General features: G+C 42.2%; 1 protein-coding gene across 5 annotated transcripts in view; it reads right to left on the bottom strand.

The window, feature by feature from the left end:
- arnt2 (aryl-hydrocarbon receptor nuclear translocator 2) overlaps window positions 1-24,033 on the bottom strand; it is a 65,210-nt gene that overhangs the window by 24,992 nt on the left and 16,185 nt on the right. For all 5 annotated transcript variants that reach the window (XM_076887264.1, XM_014411406.3, XM_076887268.1 and 2 more), the window contains 5 exons: window positions 22,178-22,391; window positions 16,499-16,601; window positions 8,393-8,458; window positions 7,887-7,972; window positions 2,268-2,344 (listed from right to left, as the gene is read on the bottom strand). In XM_076887264.1, the coding sequence (XP_076743379.1) occupies window positions 2,268-2,344; window positions 7,887-7,972; window positions 8,393-8,458; window positions 16,499-16,601; window positions 22,178-22,391 (546 nt within the window). The remainder of the gene's footprint in view (window positions 1-2,267; window positions 2,345-7,886; window positions 7,973-8,392; window positions 8,459-16,498; window positions 16,602-22,177; window positions 22,392-24,033) is intronic.

Here is a 24,033-nt window from a genome sequence, read left to right on the forward strand (position 1 = left end):
AAATCAATCCTAAAATGTGTGGCGTGGTGCGGTTTGTGGCTCAGCTGGTTGGGTTCAGGGTGTGGTGTCAGGGAAGGCTGTTTGGCAGCCAGTCATCATGAGCCAATCATGCCTCCCGTATTTTAGGAGGACGGCAGAACCTGGAAGGGAGGTGAACTTGAGGAGCAGAAGCAGACAGCGAGAGCGAATGAAACAAGATTGCAGTGAGTGGCTGGAAAGCTGCTCCATGATGAGTACTGGGATCCAAGCAACCTTAAATAAAGTGTCACACTGGTCAGAGCTCAAGTGCAAACATCTTACTGCTGGGCTTGCCAACAAAGGTTTCTCCACCAAGTACTTCGTCATGCTTCGTTTGGGGATCAAATACTTCACACAGTGAGATGCAAATCAATTTATAAATTCTATGTAATGTGTTTATTCTGACTGATATTCTGTCTCTCTTCATAGCTGTTGTTTGATACTAGGGATGTGCTTAACTAATTGTTACTACTGTCACTAGTCGGTACCAAATCTACTATATGTTTAATCTAATTGTTTTACATTTAATTGATGCCCAGTGTCGGGAAAGATTGCAGATAAGAAATGGCTCTCCCTTAGCGATAGGGTGAGGAGTTCAATCATTCAGGAGTCGTTGCTCCTCCACATTGAAAGGAGCCAGTTAAGGCAGGTGCCTCCTGGGTAAGGTGTTCAGACCAGGGAGGTCCTATCGGGAGGAGATCCTGGAGTAGACCCGGGACTCAGTGGAGAGAATATAGCTATCGCGTGCCTGGGAACGCCTCGACAATACAATACAATATAATATTAAATACAATGTAAACATCTCCCATAAATGAGGATGCTAGGGCAATTCAATGAGAATTTAAAATAACCCCTAAAAAACGAATGTATTTCACTGTACATTCATTTTAAGTTATTTGTCTAATCAACATTGTTTGCCTCGTTGAATACGAAAGACAATTATATATGTCATGGCGCTGGAAATACCTCCTCTCGCTCACTGCTCTCCTCTCTGTTTGCTTCTTGTTTTTGTGCCTGAGTAAATGTAAGACATGTACACCTGAAGTCCATCAACTCATCTGCAGGAGTACATCTATCCCAGTTCACTTTACATTGGATCACTCTTCCCACTGCTAAGTTACAAATACTAAAGCTATGCTAACATAGGGCTGTGCGATATGACCAAAACCTCATCTCCCGATATCAGACATCTATCGTCCGATAACGATATAAATCACAAAAATGTAACATTTGCTGTAAATTCTGTGAATCTCGGGCAGCTCGACTTGCGTGAAGTGTCTCCAGCTGCGCGTCATGTAGCTGGAGTCGAGTGTTTTAACCGATGCATGAAACGATACATTTTTAGACAGAAGTTGTAACGGCGCCGTTTTCTTTGTGAGTATTTATTACACGGCGTGCTGCGGGGAAAAGCCTGTTCTAACGTTTGAGTCTAAGCTTTATTTTTTAGCACCTGGCGGCTCTTTTTTACTTCTCATCCGTAAATAATCTGCTCTTTCATGTGATTCAGTTTATTTTGAAAAGCCTCAACAGGATCTTGCGCTTTATTGTGAAAGGTTTATGTGGAACATAAACAAGCGGACACGCGATGGTTTTACTGTTGTTGTTGCTAACGACAACGCATAAATACAGGTGCTTGTCCGTCCGTAGTGTGGTTATATTAAATATAAGAGAAAGAGAGAACTTTAAGAAATGAATATAAACACTACAGTGACATCAGAACCATGAAAAAATATTACCGTAAACAGTTTATTTTGCGACACCACGAAACAAACGATAGCGTAAAATGCAACATAGACGTTTTTATATCGTCATCCATATATATGGTTATATCGAACAGCCCTGTGCTAACACACACCTGTGATAAAGCTCTCGGCACACATCTTGCAGTTATTCATTCAACAGATCATTGGAGAATTTTATGCATGCTACACATTTACATAGTCTGCCACTTTCTGAACACGTTACAACAATATCACTTACAGTTGCAGAATAATCAAGGAGGGAAGAGTCCTATTCATCTTACAATAACTCGCTCAAATTAAGTGAGCTTTTCAGAACAAACTATTCTTTCAAAAATTTCTAACGGCAGACTCTACGGCTAGCTGCTTGATTTTATACACCTGTGGACCTGAAAACACTGGTATTCAAAGACAGAGATGTTCTGTCCACATGGAATACATAAAAACACACAAACACAGCCATTCCTTCCATTTTATCAAAGTGTTTAAATTGTTTGTGTCACCACACACCTGCAGTCTTCCAATAGCCACGAGGCAGTACTTTCCAGTCTGCCCCGCCTCTGTGTCTTCTTCTGGTATAGTCATACCTGAGCACAAGAGAAAGGAAAAGAGCAAGGTGTGAAACATAAAGTGTGTTTTTTGTCGAGCACAGACAGATCCTTCTGTGGGAAGTGTTTACTCAGGAGAAGAGATTTTTCAGTGAAACAGATTAGCTCTGAAGGCTTAGAAGTGGTGACATTAAGCCCTTTCTGCCAACAGTCATCATGGGAAATGTCAACTCTCTGCCAACTTAAAGTGATGTGCTGCAGATATTGGTTGAGACTTAGTATACTGTGAGTGCAGTCTCATATGTTTTACTGAAACATGGTTGAATCATCGCCCGACTTCAATGTGGATCTAACTGGTTTCACCCTTATATTGTATGGTAATGCCAAAGATTGTCTGCAACTAAACTCCCAGTCAGGAAATGGACACCTGATGCTGCTGAAGCTCTGAGGGCGCCTGCTCTGAGCGTGCTAGTGGAAACAGATAGATTGACATGAACCTCTGTAGACACACAATCATACCCACAAAGACTGTATGCTGTTTCCACAATAACAAACTAGTGACATGAAGGCAATTTTCAACCAGAAAAGGGTAACGTTTAGAGATGGATGGGGAATCTGTGCCATCTCTGGCTTCAACAAAAAGAAAAGAGCCATTTAAGGAGCTGATGGACTCAACCAGTTCTTCAACGGATTTGACTATATGGTCACACCCAGTCCCACTGCTTCTCCTCCTCCTTGCATTTCTAATATGGATCAGGTACTTCCCCTCTCACACCTGTGCCTCTTTTACGTCACAGAGGCATGGGTGAGACTGGAGCTAGGAAGCCTAAGCTCTGGGAAGGCTGATGGCCCAGAGGGTGTGTTCAAAGCTGCTTGAGGACTGTGCTTCCCCCCCTAACTGTGTCTACTTCTCAACAGGATCTTCAATCTGAGTCGACACTGTGGAAGCATCCTGTATTCTGCCAGTACCAGTGTCCACTTGAACTGAACGACTACAGATCAGTGGCCCTTACACGGCACATCATGAAATCCTTCCTCATCTGGGGGCATTTGGAGCTGATGTGAGAGTTATGTTCTTTGATTTTAGTGCTTTTAATACCATCCAACTAAATATGCTCAAAAACAAGCACACAGACACGGGACTGTATTCCTCTGTTTCCTGGATTACAGATTAGCTGACAGGAAAGCCATAGTTTGTCAGGTTGGCTAACTGTGTTTCACCCACTAAAACCTTTGGTTTTTAATCCTCATACAAAGAGCAGAGGAGCTACGTCAGACAAAATTCAAGCAGTGAGAAGTAATCTACTGGCTGACATCCAGTCCATCATTAACCATGAACCCCAAAATGCCCAGACTGGATCAAGGAAGCCCTTTCAGCTTTTCTAACGCATGCACTTTGTGATAGCCAGTTATGGGCATTCGCTATAATATCCTGGATCAGCCAGCGCTACCATTGTTCACTACTATTTTGCTGTGTCAGCACATTTTAAATATTCTCTGATGCTTTGACCCCAATCATAACTAACCAATCATAAAATGACCTTTAAAACATTGTTTTCCATTTCTGCAAACGCCACATGTTTGGATGGGCTGAGATGTTTTGAGTGAAATCTGTTCAAGTGAAGCCTTTCATGTCACGTCATAATTCCAGTTAAAAACAGAAGTTAGACCACAAAAAGGCAAAAATAAAGAAGTTAAATCAATTCCTCTTTCATTTTTGCCAGAAGTCACTGATGAATGAACTTTGTACTGTGGGATGAAGCTAAAATACCTTTGACTAAACGACAGCAGGAAATACAAATGCACAGACAGACAAAAATCCAAGTTCCAAATAAGACGATGACTTCATCGTCATCTGTGGCTACATTTCTCAATGTTCAGCCAACACCAAATGCACGCTCATTAAAGTGGAACTGTGCGTGTCTGGATTTTTCATAGCGTGTCTCTGTTATCCATCTGAAGTTTATAAGCGTCTGTATGTTGCTTGATACCCGATGTATTGTGTCCAGAACATTCCAAAGGAGTATTTTTAGCTCAAGGAAGAGAGCCCATATGTCCCTGATTGCAAAACACATGTGGAATTATTCCAGTGTGGCCTGAGAACCCCGGGAGGAATTTTGTTGTTTTTATTTGGTGTTGCTCAGTCTCATCGCTCTACTTTGTCACGTCATCAATTTAGACACCTGGTCTGAGACCACGGCAGCATACCACGCACGTGCGTGTTACATTGTAAATACGGGCTTTTCCCCTCATGATAACATACGGTAACACAGCTGTAAGAAATCTGATTTATGAACAAATTTCATATAAATCATACACGGAGTTCGACCAACATTTGGGAGAAGCAGATTTGTTTTTAGCTGGATTGATTTTTTTAAACTCCTATATAAACTTTTGTGTCTTTGTCAATCTTCCTTTGCCTCTTAAAAATTACCGCTGGCTTACAAAAGTTCAAATAAATGGTAAAAAAGGCAGCTCCTAGATAAAATAGCTGGGCGACAGTTATTTTATCTGTAAGAGGCATTTGCTTAAAACTGGGGGTCCAAAGAAAGTGGTTCATCTTCAGTTTGAAAAATGTTTGCCAACACTTTACCCAACCGTTTATATAAAAGATGGACACAGCCATGTCAGCCTTCAGGTGAACACTTTCACTTTTGCCGTCTTGGTATTTTGAAACTAGTTGCAAGGAATGAGCAGTGGTTCTCTTTTAATCCTCACTCGGCATCGGACCCAAACCTTCTGGCATCACCAGTGGTAGCTCCTCCACGGTAGGTCCGTAAATGCCATGTACATGTAAAGACCAGTCATCTGAAAGACGTGCACCTCAAAGGTTTTCTGTTTTCAGACTTTATATTTTTACATTTTGTGTGTGTGTGTCATGTTGAGGAGAAGGCCCTTCTGTTTTTGTTTCCCCGCTGCTATTAAAGCTTAGCAATATTAGCTACGACTATCACTGGATCCTCTCAGGGGAACACTGAGTTTAAAGACAGGTTAACAACATCACTTGCCCAGCTGCAGTTAGCAATCTTCAAAGAGATGGTTAACACTCCTCCTTCATCTTTGGCAGTTTTCAGAGAGCCGGGGTTACATGGTGGGCACTTCAGACAAAGATCCATCCGAAAACATAATGTACAAAATTAACTTCATGATGTATTCAATAAGGCTTGAAATTAGTGAAGACCATCAACTTATAACAGCAGTGTTTATGCGTTTACAGTCAGGACACCAAAGACAGTTTTCAAATTCACACTTTGACACAGTCTGATTTCATTTGAAACCAGATGACTTGCCCTTTGCTGTCTGTTAGAATGAAGGTTTCGACATGAAGCACTTCATGTTATAAAGACAATTCACACTATGGGGCCCTGCTCTCAAAAGCTGACACAGAAGTAACACTGTGTGTTTTGGATTTAAGAAAGAAGTGCTTAAAAGTAGAGTTTTTAAAACATGTCTAGTGCCATCTTGTGCCAGTACAGCGCGTGACATCATTGGCTGGTTGTGGGCAACCAACCAAGGTGCAATCTCCTCAACAATCGAACCAAAGCGGTCAAGTGTCTTTTGATGAAAGACATGAAAGAACATATGATTGCCTTTATGGGGAAGATCTCTGAGGCAGGGCATGCTGAACCAGCCCCACCACCCACTGGTGAACAACAGTGCTGGTATTTTCCAATCTTTGGAGTTTATTACCTGCGTAAACCAGGCCAAGTACAAGTAGTGCTCAACTCCAGCGCATGATGCTGTCTCCCTTAATAACATCCTGTTGAGTGGAACCAACTTAAATACACTTTGGCACTTTTAAACTGACAGTTTTACCTTTTTTGTCTTCCGACAGGAGAAGCCTTTGACCTGTGGGGGTATTTTTTCCACAGTCAAGCACAGCAGCACAAACAGCATATTTGATCTTTCGGGATTTGCGACCCCAATAGCAGTACAGCACCAAGCGATATTCAGGGAGCTGTGCACTGAGCATTGCGAATGGGCCCCAACACCAACTAAAAACGTGACACAGTGAAAGAAAAAAACCTCAAAAGATTATGTCCTCAGAACAAAGTTAAGAAATGTTCTCATTTACACCGAGGAGAACATAAAACAAAACTCATATATTCCCTCAGTTGCGGTCCACGTATGCTCCAGTGCAATTAATACATAAATAAGGCTCAAACATGGATCTGATGATGGATCTGCAGCTTCACTGCATATTCAGTGTGGTAGATGAGATGCAGCTGTTTGTTCATCCACCACCTGCCACTGGGCAAGTGCTAACAGAAATGGTTATGGACCGAGTTGGTAATGAGGGTCATTTACTTTAATCAGCCGTGTATATCTGACATTTTTGACTGTGCTTAATGGTTTCACTAACTGGTTTTACTTTGCGGTTTACTGGCCTTACTTTTTGACTGTCTTTTACAGCTGTTGCCTGTTGTGGTATCAGCGTCGCTCTTAATTTTTGCCATACAGAATTATGCAGTTGAAAATATCTGGAACTTTAAGGTCTTGAACAGGTAAACAGTGAACAGTGGAAGGATGGGACTGCTTCCGTTTGTAAAACACCATCAGTAGTAAGAGCTGACTGAAGCTGTAAAGTTTCTGTTTCGGTGTAAGTAAATGTTACTACTTCTGATCAACAATGTCTTTTGAGCCTTGGTATGTGTTTGCAGGGTTCCATAATAAGTAACGCTACTGCTCATCTCACTCGTGTCTGCAGCCACATACAGCATACCCAAGCCTTTGTGGACATGATGCTGATCCTCATGTTTTCATGTGTTTCAACTTAATCTGAAGTGGCTCTAACTCTGTGCCAACCACAGGATTGGCTCAGTCCTACTCTCACTGTCGTTGGACTTTTGTGTTGTCTGTCAGAACACAGACAGAATGATTTGTACTGACTTTATATTGGGCATCGCTCATTTCTATCAAAGAAAATCTATTTTAACATTTTGTCCCCCAGTCCAGCTGAGCTGTATAGCACATCTTCCTGAGTATGTATCATTATGGCTGTGACTCACCCAGGTAGAGCAGCTCATCTGCTAATTAAAAGGTCACTTGTTCATTCACCAACAGATGGAAGTACCAGCCCTGTTTCCAGTCTGCATGCCAAAGTATTCCTGGGCAAGATACTGAACCCTGAGTGGCTCCTGATGTGTTCATCAGAGTGTGAATGGGTGAATAACATGCTGTATAAAGCACTTTGAGGGCTAAGGTAAAGTAGAGAAGCACTGCATAAGAACCTTTTACAGTGGGAGTGAGAAAGGGAGGCTGAAACACGCAAGCTTGTTCTCATTGTAAACACCCAACTGTCCGCTGGGAAACCCATCAGCCAAAAGACACAGTACAACACCACTCCAGCTGTCAAAGACTTGAGAAGATGTAATGTTTCCTTTGGACTGTATTTGAACATGAACTTGACAGGAAAAAAAGCCTTTTGTCACAAGACACCAAGAAACTGTTTGAACTCTGTAGATACAGAGATACAGCTAGACTGAAGTCTTGATCCAGAGCTCAGCAGAGGCCACCACCACATCTCACTTACAAGAACTCTCAGTAGAAGTGTGATATGTATGAGTGCACTCTTGTTTACCTGCAGGGGGCCAGGCTTTGATGTAGCCAGTGCAATGCACCACAGAGTACTGAGCCTCTCCTTCTTTTGAGGGCCCGAGGCCATTCCTGACAAAGGAGGGAAAAACCAAAACATGTTAGCAACACAGATCAGCGCTACATTGCAGTTTCATTTTTCCGCTGAAAGAAACAAGTTTTACACTTAAAAATGAATACAACATAATGATGAAATGAGAAGAGAATTTCTGATATAACTTTTTAGTTCCTTAAAAATGTACCCACAACTCGGAGTATCAGGTTGCTTTGGTGGAAATATGATTACACTGTTGCATTTAAATCTTTAGTACAAGAAGAACTCGAAGGCTCTGACTGTTAAAATAAAAGCTCCTTTTTAGGAAAATATTTACTGTATAAAGGTTTAGTTGGTAACAGCTACAAAGCTTAGTGTCTATATTCCATTCAACCCCAGAAAAGTCAGGAGTTACGCCTGGATCACAACCATGGCTGCCATTCAAGCCTTAAACATACCTGTATCGCTTTCTCATGTTAGCCAGGCGGTTTAAGGAGATGTGATCCAGAGGAGCACTGCCACATCTACACACAAACACACAACACAGACAACAGTGTTACAGAACTGCAACAGAACAAAGTGTGCACATCTTGAACTACAGATGCCAAAATGAGACAGTTACAGAGTACTCACTACTCACAGAGCTGTCAGACAATTCATCCATTGAAACATTTGTATGCTGATCGTTGACTATTTAAAATATTAAGCATTTGTTTAAACTCAGAGAAACAGGCTGCTTCAAACGTAGCTCATTGTGGAGCCGATTCCCTGCGTAAGTACTTTTTTCTCCAACTGAGTGCAAACCCTTGGCACCAGATTTTGTGAACGCATGTTGTAAGATCACATATTGGAAGACAAAAGTCTTTTCAAGAGTCATCAGTCAAAATTCTGAAGTATTTATATTTCAATACTAAATCAATCTTCAAACCAAGGAAAATTCAATGAATTTAATTTAGTGTTGGAAACATTGGAAACTAATTTGCTGAACAGTATCAAAGGATTGTTGGAGCTGAGGTGTGGAACCAACAGAATACATCACAGTGTCATCAGCATAAAAATGGAAATTGATACTTGTTGATGGCCCAGAACTGATCCCTGGGGAACACCTGCAACCACACCAAGGAAGGTACTGCCTTCAGCCTTCACACATCACATTACCAGCACAATAAAGAAGAAGAAGGACGAAAACAAAACAAAACAGTGCACGGTAAATGGACTGATTCTTATATAGGGAGTTTTTACTGTCCCTCAAAGCCCTGCATACCAGCGTCCCCAACCTTTTTTTGCGCCACGGACCGGTTTATGCCCGACAATATATTCACGGACCGGTACCGGTCCGAGGCCCGGGGGTTGGGGACCACTGCGGTATACAATATGCCTTCAGTCCAGTGGTTTTTATGCTCGCCACGTGGCTTGCGTCTCAAGATGATTTTCAAATCACATTCTGTGTCACGAGACAATCTTTGTGGTGCATCGGCCGGTCGTGCACATCTTAAATTTCATAACTTGGTGCTTTGTGCCGCGGCCGATGCAGCTGGGTTGAAGACACGAGCGTACTATCATGCCAGTTTTTACCGCCACTTTAATAGTAATCCTACACAGAAGCTACACTGACACACAAAAAGAGATGTTGCAAACTTGATTTTGTGAAAAGACCCACTTGGCTTTCAGCGTTAACTTTTTCGTATGGCACGATATTGTCTGATTGGCGACACCTATCGTTTAGGAGCGGCTTTATACAGTGCAGCTAATATAGTGCAGCGGATTGACTGCATCTGAGCGATGAAGGCACAGCAGAGAGCAAGAGTGAAGCGACCAATAGCAGCTTCAGTCACCTTTTTAGACTTATTCATGCAAGCACTTTTTCCTATGCTTTCCTAAGGTGTTCTCTAATATCTACACACATTCATACTCCAATGTATCGGAGAGCATCTTGGGGTTAGTATATTGTCCAAGTTAGGGATCGAACCACCAGCGTCCAATCAGTAGACGACCTAATGGACATAATGAAGGTGACACTGCTACCATTTAATAACTAAATCGATATCTGCCTCAAAGGTGTTGCAAATGTGTAAGATATGATCCACAAGTGTAAACTAAGATTTGTGTGTATTTATTCAGCTTTGGATGGAAAATAGTTTGTTAAACAGTTTTACGTGTCGTCACATTGCTTCATATTTCTGTGTGGATTGAAGCACAACTTCATTAGCCTTTAAAAGTTACCTACAAATTATTGTACACGTTTGTAAAGTTCATGCTTTACATCATCTCACACACATTTGCAGCACTTCTGAGGCAAATTTCTCTCCATAGGTTAGTTCTGCAGATGAACGTTACATAAACGAGACTCAATCTAATAAAGGCTCCACAGAAATGTTAGCCTGGTGATCATGCTGCGTTCTCCTTTAGTGCTGTTTCTGCATGTGTCACAGAGGGGATGCATTTCAGTGTTTCCAGCATGCTGTTTGCATTATGAAGAGCCAGAATAGCAACAGGAAAAAAGTCAACAGATTTCTGAGAATATAACACACTGAGCTCCGTGCAACTCTCAGGCCTTTGTGACAGATCCAGACCAAACAAGCTAAGAGCACACTCTGGCAATAACAAAAACAGCATGTTAGGGGAAAAAATGGAAAAGGCGAGGCTTTTCTAAGCTCTCAAAGGAGTCAGTGCTGCTTTCATGTCATTTCTGCCAAAGGGTAATGAGGGCTGTGGGGCAAACCGAGTCACATCCTGACACAGAGAAAAAGACAAATTTAGAAACAAACTGGATTTGCAAAGGGTCTGAAGCGATGGCGTGGAGAGAATATACACAGAGGGAAATCCTAATGAGCTGTATACAGAACATCAGCCACCTGGTAAGAAAACTGTGAGACAACATTTCTAGTAATATTACTTAAGGATAAAAAGGCATATAGCCTGAGCATATGTGGTGTGAAAAAGGTCATTTAAAAATCAGGTATGAGCCATATATTGGATTTTTCTTTCGTGGCATTTAGAAGCCTGGTGAGTGCACTTTCACAGCTGACTAGGTACAAATCTAATGTTACAGAAGAATCAACAAGTCATCACTGTAAAATACCTTATCGACAAAATATACTCACACTTCGAAGACTTGATTTAAACCCACTGTATCCTAATCTTAGTAAAGTCAGGATATGTTAACAACGTGTCAAACTCAAGGCCTGCGGGCCACATCCGGCCCGGCGGACATTTATATCCGGCCCGCGAGATCATTTTATATAGATTTATTATTATTGTTATGCATGGCCTGGCGATATGAGGCGCTAATAACACACACAGATCCCATAATGCAGCGCTGCAGCCTCCTTGCTGAACGCTAGGCTACCTGGGAACATTCCCGCGTCAATCGAGTCAAACTTCTGTTATTGTGAAGCTCGCCGCTCACAATGGTGGAGAGAAAAGATTCTGAAAGCAGAGCCTTTCAGCACCGGTGGGAGGCTGAATATATGTTTACAGACATGCTGGTAAACCCATGAGTCTTATTAGTGGAGCTAATGTGGCTGTAATGAAGGAATTTAATTTAAGACGGCACTGCGAGACAAAACGTCAGGATAAGCTGAAAAACCTAAACGCAGAAACTACAGGAAGTAGAACCTGACATTTCAGCAGACGTTTGTCACCAGAGCAAAACCACAAAGTGAAGCTGTTGTGAAAGCAAGTTTTATCGTAGCAGAGGAGCCAAATCAGCCCGGTACCGCTCTGAAGAGCTGCAGGATGAAGCTGTGCGACGTCTTCCGTCCAGACAAAAACGCAGATTTTAGCAAATGTGAGCCTGAGCAGAAACACGATTGCTGATCGGTTTGTGAGACGGCCACTGATTTAAGAACACAGTTGTGTGAAAGAAGCAAAAACGTTATTGCATACTCTCTTACTGTGGATGAAAGTACAGACATGATGGACACTGCACAGCTGGCCATCTTCATCCGTGGAGAGGAAATATTGGACATTAATCGATGCACGGGACAACGACAGGAAAAGACATTTTTTTTAAACGTATGTCAAGGTGAAACTGTCCTGGGACAAACTTGTTGGACTTACAACAGATGGAGCGCCGGTGCTGTGCGGTGAAAAAAGCGGACTAGTCAGCAGGATGCGAGTAAAGATGCAGGAGAACTGTACCGGTGAGTTAACAGCACATCACTGCATCACACACCAGGAAACGCTGTGTGGTAAAGTCCTAAAAATGGAGCATGTAATGATCACCGTGATGCGAACTGTAAACTTTATCTGAGCTAAAGGTTTAAATCACCGTCAGTTTGAGTCTTTTATGTGGGAAATGGATTCAGAGTTTGCCCACATTCCTTCATGCAGAGCTCCGCTGGCTGAGTTATGGGAAAGTTCTCAAAACAGTTTTTGAGCTCAGCAAGGAAACCTGTCGGTTCATGGACATGACATGTATGATACGGTGAAGGCGTTTCACGTGAAGCTGTCACAAATGCACCAGTGCAACCTGCCGCACTTTCCCTGTTGCAGTAATGTTGAACCAAGAAGGCGCACTTTGCTGATAAGCTGAGCGCACTGAGTTCACGCGGCACTTTGGTGACTCTGAAGCACAAAAAGAGAACTTCAAGCTGCTTCGCAAACCAATAATAACCAAAGGAATAATATTCCCGTCTGTTTTTATTCATATTTATGTTTAAAAAAACATGTTTTACTGTGTTCAATAAATGTTTTTCTTGTTTGGCCCACGACCTAAAGTGTGCCTTGACTTTTGGCCCCTGTGCAGTTGAGTTTGATAACCCTGATGTAAACCATGTAAAGATATCAGGCCTTCAGGCCTTATTAGCGCATTGTCTGTGTTATTAGCAAATCCCTATATCAATGCCCCACAGTGAATCTCTACCTTATCGTGATAGAGCGGTTTTGTCTGTCCCAGGGATCCCAGGGGCTATGTTGTCATTCAAATTGATCCTGGGTGAGGGACCAGACAAAGAGGGATTCAGAAAAGCCCTATGAATGTAAAATCCAGGGAACAGTTCACCCATCGTGGGATAGGGTTACCAGGGTCCTGCCCTGGAGCTCGGCCTGGGGAGTTTGACCCGAAGGAGAGCACCTGGTGGCCATGCCTTAGCCTACGGGGCGCAGCCAGGCATACCCCGAAGAAGCGACATGAGCCCACCCTTCTGTAAGCCCACCACCTGCAAGAGGCACCGTAGGCAGATTAGCATTCAGCGGGAGACTGGGGACATTAAGTGGACCATGTTCAGCACATGAAACTGCTTCACTGAGCTGTGGCAGAAATGTGGCCGGTGCCTGTCGTCGTGGTAACCCTAAAACCAGATGGTGGACACTGGAGATGGAGGGAGCTATCATGCTGAAGGAGGAGTCTGAGGATTCTGTGGGTGGAGCCTGATCCATTGCTAGGAGCCATTCGGTCCTCATACAACCGTTGCAAGAGTTTGGACCACAGACAATAAATCAGACTCATTGCCAGTGGGTGTTGGACGGCCCTTTGTCACTGATTCTGTTCATAATTCTTATGGACAGAATTGCTGTCTATATTTGAAAATCACGCATCTTCTAGATGAGAAACACCATTTGCATGAAGTCTACCTGAGCAACTCCAAGTCCAATGCAATAAAATAAAACCATAAAATATCATTTGCTGGACTGTTCAATTGGAATTGCGTGAGATGCATGACAAAAGGTCAATAAATAAACCTCACAGGATCAAAGGTTTACACTGACAGGCACGACATGTGAACAGACTCCTGATTTTTAGTGGTAAGTATTCATCAAAAGGAGCAGTGGTGGTGCCATAGTTGAAGATGTTAAGGTTGTCAGTGGGAGTGAGCAGGATGGACAACATAACATTAGAGAGGGAAGGTTGGGATAGTTTGGACATATGCAGAAGAGAGATGGTGACTCTACTGGACAAAGGAGACTGAATATGAAGCTGCCAGGCAGGAAAAAAGGGGAAGACCATGGATGTACTGAAAGAGGACGGGTGGTGTGACAGAAGACGATGCTAAAGACAGGGTGAGGTTGTGGCAGATGATTAGCTGTAGTGACCCCTAAAGGGAGTCAGTGGGAGAAGCTGGAAAATTCTCCAACAATGTAAAATGTAACATTTTAAGTAAATGAGGCCATTACTGACTGTAGCTAGGCTGTTCCTACAGCTGTGACTTTGATTGTGAATTATCATTGTAGAGTCTTTACCTTTCAATACAAAGTACCTTGAGGCAACTCTTGTTGCGATTTGGTACTATGTAAATAAAACATAATTAAATCAACACATCATTCATTCATTATTCATTAATTTAAAAAAACAACAACATAAAAATAATTGATAATAAGCCATTCCTATTTGAAAAAAAATACACATTTTTGAGGTTTGACCATTAACCCTTTAAGACCTACCATAGAACCAAGTCCACCAGAGCTTATATTATATTTTTACATGCTGTAGTGCCATTTATGGGAGCATTTCAAGTTGCTATACATCAATACAACCACTACAGCCTAAATTTTAATAATATGTCTGCATTAGGTGCATAGTAATTACATAAATTGCAAAAAAGTGCAATAAACTACAAAAAAATTGAAAATCGTTTTTGATTTTTTAACATACATTTCTAGTTAGAGAAATTTAAGAGGCTTATCCCTCAAAACTGTAAATACAAAAAAGTTGCACAAAATAGTTTACAACAACAGGAAATTTATTTTGAGTGTCTTTATAGTTTTGTTTTTGAAATACACCAATTTTTATACACTGCAGGAAAAACGAAAATAAATATAATAGTGCAAATTTGCAAAAAAGCATCTGCATCAAAATAAACTATTTCCAGCAGTGCAATATGAGTCCTCAGCATCCCAGAAACGACACAGAAAGTCATAAAGTCAAAGATAACTTTTAAAAACACCAGTTTAGGTTCATGAGGCCTTGATGGTAAAAAAAACTACATTTCCGCGAAAATGACGTCACTTCCGGTTTCGGGCAGGACATGGCGGACATGCGATAGTTCGCGCTGATGGACGTAGGAAGTGTTACGAACAGCTGATCGGATCGGCAAAGCGTGTTTCTGGAATATTATGTTTTTGTTGCTGCAAGTGCTTTTTATGCAATTTTTGCAAAGCTGTATGTGGAAGGAGACTGTGACCGAGGACAAGCTGATGGCATCAGATGTAAGTACAACTCCTCTGGTTTCATATGCAAAAAGAATTATTGTGCTAGCTTACGTGGTTGCGGTGCTACCGGGATTTAAAAATAGTTACACAAAACGGAGCGTGCCCGCTCCGACCGGCTCTAAAGGGTTAAAAGAAAATATCACTGTTTTATTCACATAGCTTTACATGGACTACACCTCCTATAAGGTGTCTCATAGGCACATTTAGACAAACTGTGCTGTCAGTAAACAGCTTACCAGTGGTAATAAAGCAGTGCTCTACTCTGCCCACATTGATGTAAAAGTCTCACAACAATGACAGATCCCCAACCATTTCTGTGACCGCTTAACTTCTTTCTGATGTGACGTTTATGGGATCTGCTCTGGAGCTAGATTTGCATCTTATATTTCTGGTATAAACACATCCATTAACTGTCCCGGTTTAAATTAGATGTCATTGTCAGTGTTACCTTTTTATAGCTCCTAACACAGTAGGGAGGCTGTTGTGGTTGCAGGATAAGTGACTGCACTCTGCACTTAACAGGCTGCTATTGCTATTGTGTGGACTAACGCTGCAGTGATTAGAGGGAGGCGTAGAGACACATCATTATAACCAGGCTTCCATTTCCTTTCGTCAGCAACCTCAACAATAGATATTACACTGAACGCAAGTCTCAATCTTGGTCTCACCACTGCCCTATAGGTCTGAGATGACCTATTTCTAAAGGGATCCAGGGGCAACGCAGCAAAGACTAAAACAACAAAGTAGAAAAAACAGAGACGCTCCCTTCCTGCTACAATACATCAAACGCTGCTAAGAATCACTTCATCTGTGCTCGCTTGCATTTCAACAGATTTCAGTCTGCTGACATGCAAGCTCAAGTTGAAAGCAATGAAAGAGCAGATTTGGCCTTACATCAGACTACCCTGCTTTCCCCAAACACTTTAACATTACCCAAATAAATGACTGATGCAGTGATCACTAAAAAGTAACCACTTGAAAAATTCCATGGATCACGTTTACATTATATATGTAAACAATCTGACAAGTAAAACTCATCTGGAATTAAACCCAGAGAAACTAGTAAAATCACACTAACGGCCAAGCTAAACATCCCACCATCTACTCCATAACCGTGCATATGAAGCTTAACCCGGTCGTTACTGTACTATCATTTTGAATGGTTGTCCGTCTTCGTCTTATGTGCTGTAATATAACTCTGAGTTCAATGCACTGCTCTATAGTGCAGTCATTTGTGGGCTGGGGCTCTGGAGGGCCACAAAGGTCGTAGCTGAAATTTAAGTATGTATATTTGGGTGGGCCCACTGGAAGTTTTGGTTTTTAGGTAGCCCACAGCAGTCTTGACTTTTGGGTGCTCGAAAGGCACAAAATCAAAATCCCCCCTCCCCAAAAAACAACTTGGTCACACACACCTCATTCGGCATATGAAGGAGCGTCGGGAGCCCATGCACATCCTCATGGAGGATTGTTGTCCTTCCTTCTTCACCGTTCCCGTCTTCAGGTCCAGAATTCGCCCTGTTGACACACAAACAACATCTTTAATAATAATATTACACATGTATAGTCTGCAACAACACTGCCACGGTCCTGGGTCTTTCGCCCAGTGTTCTGTGTTTTTTGCTCTTTTACGTTCGGTCCAGCACTGCTTTGTTTTTCATTTTGAAATCAGCTTTAAAGCAGTTTGAAGCATCTGGGTGCTAATCCTGAGTGCCACAGTGTTTCATGACAGAAAAACGCATCAAGTGGACATGTAGTTTTATGAGTGGCAGCAGGCGGGTCTGTCTCTATTGATTGTAAGTGATGGCTCGAACACAGTGAAGCTAAGGTGTACTTGTGTACTTTTGCTTTGACAGCAGCAGTGAGTACAGGCTCATCCTTTATCACATTCAAAAGAACGTGTTTACTGATTTCCTCTGTGGTAATGAACCAAACAAATGGCATTGGGTCAGTTTCTCGGGAGTAGATCCATGCAGGACCTTGAGATCAGAATCTATTCAGAGTAAAATGTTTGTTTGATCAACATCAATACTGCCATTTTAGCAATATCCAATCAGTCTGTTGTATCTAGAATGAGTGTTTCAATAAAGCTGCAGTAAAAAGCCTAATTAATCGTCCTGTGACTGACATCAAACCACTTGTGGGATCTAAGTGCACATTAAATCCCTCAACCAATTCTCTTCACTGGCACTGAGACGGGGATGAAAAGAGAGACATTCGAATTGAAGGCTTGAAGAGAAAGCTGATTACTGAGACGGCCAGAAAAAAGCAACTTCACCGACCTCTCAGAAATGCAGTTCATTACTTTTAGTATCCAGAAACCATGAAGCTGACTGGATATTCACACTGGGGGTGGGCGTTATATATTTAATATACTCAAGGAATCCTGAGTTTTCCCCACATATGACGGCTTTATCGTACCCATCAAGTATAAAGTGCTTAAGCGGAAAAAATTCACGTCGAGTTTTTCCCCCTCATGCTGCAAATGCATCATTAATTATGTTGGAATTTTTAAGATCACTCAAGCTGTTCAAGAGTTACGGTAGTTTAAAGAAACACTGGACAAAGCTCTCACAGTGGCAGGTTAGTGGCTTACACAAAGAAAAAGATGGTTTTTTTCACTATTGTTATAAAGACAAAAGAGTGCCTTTTTATTTCGCTTTTAATTTTGTCTCATGACTTCTTGTTTGACGTACTTTTGATGATTTTTGTTTCTTAAAGGTGCTGACCACAGAAAGTCTGAGTGCAGCTGATGGTAAAAAAAAAAAACCACACATTTCAATTCATTCAGATTTTTTTTATTCAAAGTAGAAAAAAGTAATGAAGGGTCCATTTGAATGAGTACAGCAGTGCAACTTTAGGCAGTAAGTGGTTGAAGACAACAGTTTTTGGAGGTTATGTAAACATATTGTGATATTAGATTTTTTACACACAAACTTAATGATCCATACAGAGGAAAGAAGGTTAAGCACCATAGTAAACGTGGACCAACTCACTCGTCACAAAAGAACCCAACAACGTCTCGGTTAAGGACCAGAGATTCAGCTATCATAAGGTACAACACACCTTCAAACTGCTTTATACTCTAAGGTATTATATTAGACACACAAATAACCAGCTGATCCCCCGTGAGCAGCACCACATACAACAAACAGGACAAACTAAAAACTAGAGATGGACGGATCCGATATTACATATCGGTATCGGTCCGATACTGACCTAAATGACTGGATCGGATATCGGAGAAAAATAAAAAATGTAATCCGATCCATTAAATATCACGAAAGCACCTCGCAAAACTTGCAACACGCCGTAACTCACCTCAGAACGTTAGCACGTCAGAGCAGTATGCATCACGTGATAGAGCGGCTGTGGCATGCGGGACCTGTCGGTGGTCTGGATAGCATGTGGAGCTTCGCTAGCAACCCGGCATTTCATCTCCGACAAAGTTATCCCCGAGAGAAGTAAAGCAAGTGTGTAAGTCCATCTCTGAATGTAAAGCATTCCTGCGTTAAGCTTAACAAGCGATATATGGAGCGACTGCCTCCTCTTGCTGCTACTTCAATCATGAAACTGATCTGTGATCAGCTGATCGGCTTTTCTGTCGCGAGTCTGTCTCTCGTTTGCTTTTGGCCCACTTTGCACCAGAAAGAGGAAACCAGCGGCTGAACAACAGCAGCACGTTTAAGCTTGATCAGCTGTTGTTAGAATGTATTTAATATTACTTTCTACACCAGGATCTTTTTCTATGTAGCTGACGGCTGGTAACTGTGCAGGGGCGGATCTAGCAAAGTTTAGCCAGGGGGGCCGATAGGGCATGAACAGGGAAAAGGGGGCACAAAGACATACTTTTCTTTCTTATTCTCATTTAAAATGTCGAGCTTTTAATAAATAATTATCTGACAGCCAAAGTTTTAATTTGATGTAAAATGTATAGAAGTCCATTACTGTATATAGTAACTATTAAGTCTAATATATACCCTAGTAAGCTATAGTACTTTTTCCTTTGGGAAGGTACCATCTGTGCAGTCTGCAATTTTGTTGAAGAAAGATGTTGAATCTATTTAATATTTCTTGAAAAATAATTGATTTCTGTGCATTTTTTTTCACACTGCATCAAATTAAGGTTGATTACGTCGATTAAGCATCATGAGGTGGAGCGTGAGGGGTGGTTCCCTATTTTTTATTTATTTATTTTTGTTGTTGCTGGGAGTTGGAACCCTATTAGTTAGGTTGCTTAATATTTATGCTAAGTACTCTTTAAAATACCAGAATAGGGAGGATGGTGTAGGTCTAAGTTTATTAGATTGATCAGTATTGCTGAACTATGAAATATTTTTTTTGCATACAGGTATAACAGAATAGCTTTAGTGTAGTTGTTGTTTTAAACTTGAGTATGAACTTATACAAAATGCAGCAAGATATTTAAAAAACAGTTTTGTTTATTAAAAAACACTATATCGGATTCATATCGGTATCGGCAGATATCCAAATTTATTATATCGGTATCAGACATAAAAAAGTGGTATCGTGCCATCTCTACTAAAAACTACAGGTGCAGCTGTAGTTCAGGAAGGAGTGCAGGAAGTTTGCTTCGATCCCTGGGCCAGATGTTACCAGGTGAGCAGCCGGGTACACCAAAGACCGTCACAGGGAGAGGCAGACCATCACTCACACCTGCAGTCAGTCTAGAACCACCTAACCCATAGGTGTCAAACTCTGGCCCGCGGGCCAAATTTGGCCCGCAGCCTAATTACATTTGGCCCGCGAAGCCATACCAAATGACTATCAGAGCTGGCCTACTGGTATTATACAGCTAATATATATATTGTTTAGTATTAAGCTTTGCTTGTTCCATATTCAGTTTTTCAGCAAAACTTGTTTGAGTCCATAAGAAAAGATTCATTCTCATATCTGGAGGAAGATTTGTTTTCCAATAAATATTAATGTTAGCCCGCGACTTTGTTCCAGTTTTGAATTTTGGCCCTCTGTGTGTTTGAGTTTGACACCCCTGCTCTAACCCTAACCCTCTGCCACACATGTTCGCCCCATGTCTGCAAACTCCACACACAAACGCCGCAGGAGCTTCTTCCTGTGTAGCAACAGTGCTACCCGTCGAACACCACGCTGCCACCAGCATTCTGATAATCATAATCAAAGACTGTACTCGTCTCTTAAATCCAAGCTGGGAGCTGTTTCCACAAGCCTGACAGCCGAAGGCTCTGCCTTCGATTTTACTTTTAAAAACTCTAGTAAGGAAAAACTTCCAGGATGTTATGGGTCAACTGAAGGATTTTCAGGGAGCTTTTAGAATAGTGAGATAAGGAATTACAACAGATGAGTCTAGAAGCAACAAATGCAAAAGTATTTGTTGTATTTCAGCATCACTCAGAGACAAATGTAAATGGCCTGTATTTATATAGTGCTTTACTAGTCCCTAAGGACCCCAAAGTGCTTTACACATCCAGTCATCCACCCATTCACACACACATTCACACACAGGTGATGGCAGCTACATTGTAGCCACAGCCACCCTGGGGCGCACTGACAGAGGCGAGGCTGCCGGACACTGGCGCCACCGGGCCCTCTGACCACCACCAGTAGGCTACGGGTGAAGTGTCTCGCCCAAGGACACAACGACCGGGACGTATTGTATTGGTATGTTAGAAATACTGGCAGGTACTAGTTGAAGGACATATCCTCATTAAAAGTGACTGGGATGTGGTTCTGGGGACTTCCACAAAGTGTACTGGGCTAAACTAAATATGAATAGAAAAATAGCATTAATATTTTTGTGTGCCATAATAAAAAAGAAAGAAAGATGTGAACTGTACTACGACCTTCTCACCAAAAATAATCAACTTTCTGCAATGAGCTACAGACATCAGCAACTCCTTTGGAGAGTTTTGGTCTACTGGGAGCTGACGGATATTGTTCAGTCCTTCCACATCAACAAACTGGAAAACCATGCAGCCACGCACACGATGAGGAGGAGAAGAAGAGGAGTGAATTAAACTCAACCCAGTGACTTCAAAGGCTGTGCGCGTGTGCTCATGTGCTTGTGTACGCGTGCATTCTGGTGTGTTTTCATCTGCCAGAGCTCGACACGGGGATTACTGGGTTACGTGGATTACACAGTACTGCTGGGTGTTCAGAGGCACTCTGGAGTCCACGCACAGACCAACAGGCACGCTTTGTGGTGATCCAGACTACAGTCTGCAGAAGGAGGTTTAAGAAAACAATGCTGCCCTCAAGTGAGCAATCCAAGTATTGCAGAGGTTTTTAGAGTTCCAATGTTACTGTCAGTCTTTCAGCTTTAAATACATCATATGTATGCAGCTAGAATTATAATGTAACACCAAATATAAGAAAGATTAACAGCAGATTTAAACCAGACCTAAATCTTAATAATAGTTTCAGAGTTCCATTTCTAAATGCTAAATTAAAATGCCTTTGATAAATATTCCACCCTAATCTTAAATGTTCTCCTCTTCTCCCCATTTTGATTCTTCCTCTGTGTCCAACGTTACAATAATGACACTCAGTTCTGCGAGGTGGAGAGGAGTGGTAGATTGAAGAAAGCTGCTCATCTTCCAAACAGCAAGAACCCACCTGTGATCTCCCCGCGTGACAGTGACTCCAAACTGTGGAGCTTCACAAATAAATAACCAAAACATAGCTGGCTGTAGGACGGTTTCAACTGGACCTGAAGCTTAAATGGTGGTACGAATCAAAAATGTCAGAACAGAATGAGAAGGAAACCCAAATGTTTGTGACTCAAGCCTTATGCCGCTGGGTTGAGATGATCAGCTGGCCAGATCAACCACTTCTGTCGTACTGTGTTATGATGAATCCAGTCTATGAAGTCTCATCAACAAATCTTTTCAGAATAAGAGCGAACCCTTCAGACTGTGATGAATATCAGAGTGTTACTTGTTCTAAAAGGTAAGCGTAGTGCAGCCTGACAGGTGGTGAGTGTGTGTAGCAGGTGGTTGTAAAGACGCTCTGCTGCTCAAATCATTTTACGAAACAACAATGATCAAAAGTACAACACGTCAAGCTGCAAGAATTATTTGTGACGATCCTTTCTCTACCTGTCATGGAGTTCTCTGAGGTGCTGAGCTGTTCCCTCAATTTGTCCACATCATCAGGGTGGACCTGCTCGTACAGAGTGCTGCCAAACCACTCAGACTGGGGATGGTTCAGCACTGGTGTCACCGAGTCCGATACATAGATGACCCGACCCGTCTCTGCAGCAACCACAAACAGGAAGCCATCCGCCGCCTCCAAGATCAGGTGCTTTAGTTCCTACAGGGAAAGAAAGGTTGATTAACCAAGAAGCACAAACAAATAGACAAAGACAAATCAAGCTAATTTCAACCAAATACACAGTGAAAATGTGTTCAACTCAAATTAAGATGTAGTGAGTAAAAGTAAATGTTAATAAAGCATTTAAGTAGATATAAATGTTTATCAGAAGATGGAAACTCTTGATTAACTTAAAATAATTACAGCTCTGGTAATGTTGAAGAAATAGGTTTCCTGTTACTTTGAGCTATAGTCATTGAGATCTGGTAGCATGGCTCCGTGCTGCTGCTCCGTCTGCATATATGGCCGCAGGCAGGGAGAACAGCAGCAAGGGCATGACTGTCAATAGATGCAGTATTAAAGTCAGAAACAGCATGAAGCAGCTGCTCGTTTCCAGCTTGCACTTGGAATCTCTCACGCTTCTTGCGTTTCTTCTTCCTGATGTTGCCATCTCTTAATGTAGGTGTATTTTTCATTACAGCCATCTTCCTCTCACCTGGTTTGCCAGCACCAGTTTGTTTACCTGCATCTGGAAGTCCCACAGGATCTTAACTTCATCCTCAACCACCCTAAGGGGTGTGTCCCATTTTGACCTCAGGACTTCCAGGCCATACTCAGTGCAGATGTTTCATAACACTTGGTTATGGCGTTCTATGTATGCCCTGCCTGCTAGCATCTAGCACCCTGCTCTTATGTGCTGCAGGGATATCGAATGCAGCAATCTTGTTGATCATTTGGCTGAGGGGGGTTCAGGCCTATGCACACAGAGAGAGCATCTCCTTGGTAAATCCCACACTTCATGCTGACTTTTGGCTTAAAGTTGTCCTCTGGTGTTGTTGGCCACATTCCCACTGAATTTCTAATGAAGGCTCTTAGTGTCCTTTTGGTCTTGTATACTTTTAGGCATTCCAGGATCCATGCGTGAGGTACTGAGTCATTGCCTTTCTTGTAGTCAATTCAGGCAGCGCACAGGTTGGTTAGTCTAGTCTGAAACTCTTGAAAGTGATGGGGAATTCCGACAGCTCCATATTGTTCTCTCTCGTCTTCTCAACATGTTTGTGGTTTGCAAGATTTACGAATCTTGAAGCTGCTGCAAGGAGCTGTGACTGCAAGGCGGTTGGTGCCTCTTGTGATGGTAATTGCCATGAAGCTGTAGAGATGTCCTGTCAGCTTAAGCTTGGTTAAGCATCAGGTGGTTGCCTCCAGCCCTCACTGGAATCACCACCTCCAAATCTGTGGCCGTGGTCCTCAGCCAGAAAAGGGTGGAGTGCCCGCTCTGCATCAGTGTGCAGCTGCTACTTATCCACATCGAAATGAGTCAGTTGAGATAGTTCGGGCATCTGACAAGGACGCCTCCTGGGTGAGGTGTTGCAGGCATGTCCCAGGACCAGGACACATGCTGGAGTTCCCCTGGATAGACTGGATTAAGTGGCCAGGGAGGAGGAGGTGGTGTGGGGTTCTCTGCTTTGGCTGGTAGCCTCCACGACTCAGCCGCAGATAAGGATGGTTGTTTATATCAGATTTACAGCATTTTTTGGGAATGGCATAATAATGCATTTGAAAATGAAAGTGGGCTGATTTTAACTCCATTACAAAACACGTTAATTATTCTTTCTGAATCATATTTGTTTATATTAAGTGT

This window comes from Maylandia zebra, linkage group LG1 (assembly GCF_041146795.1).
Source record: "Maylandia zebra isolate NMK-2024a linkage group LG1, Mzebra_GT3a, whole genome shotgun sequence".
Taxonomy (NCBI): Eukaryota; Metazoa; Chordata; class Actinopteri; order Cichliformes; family Cichlidae; genus Maylandia; species Maylandia zebra.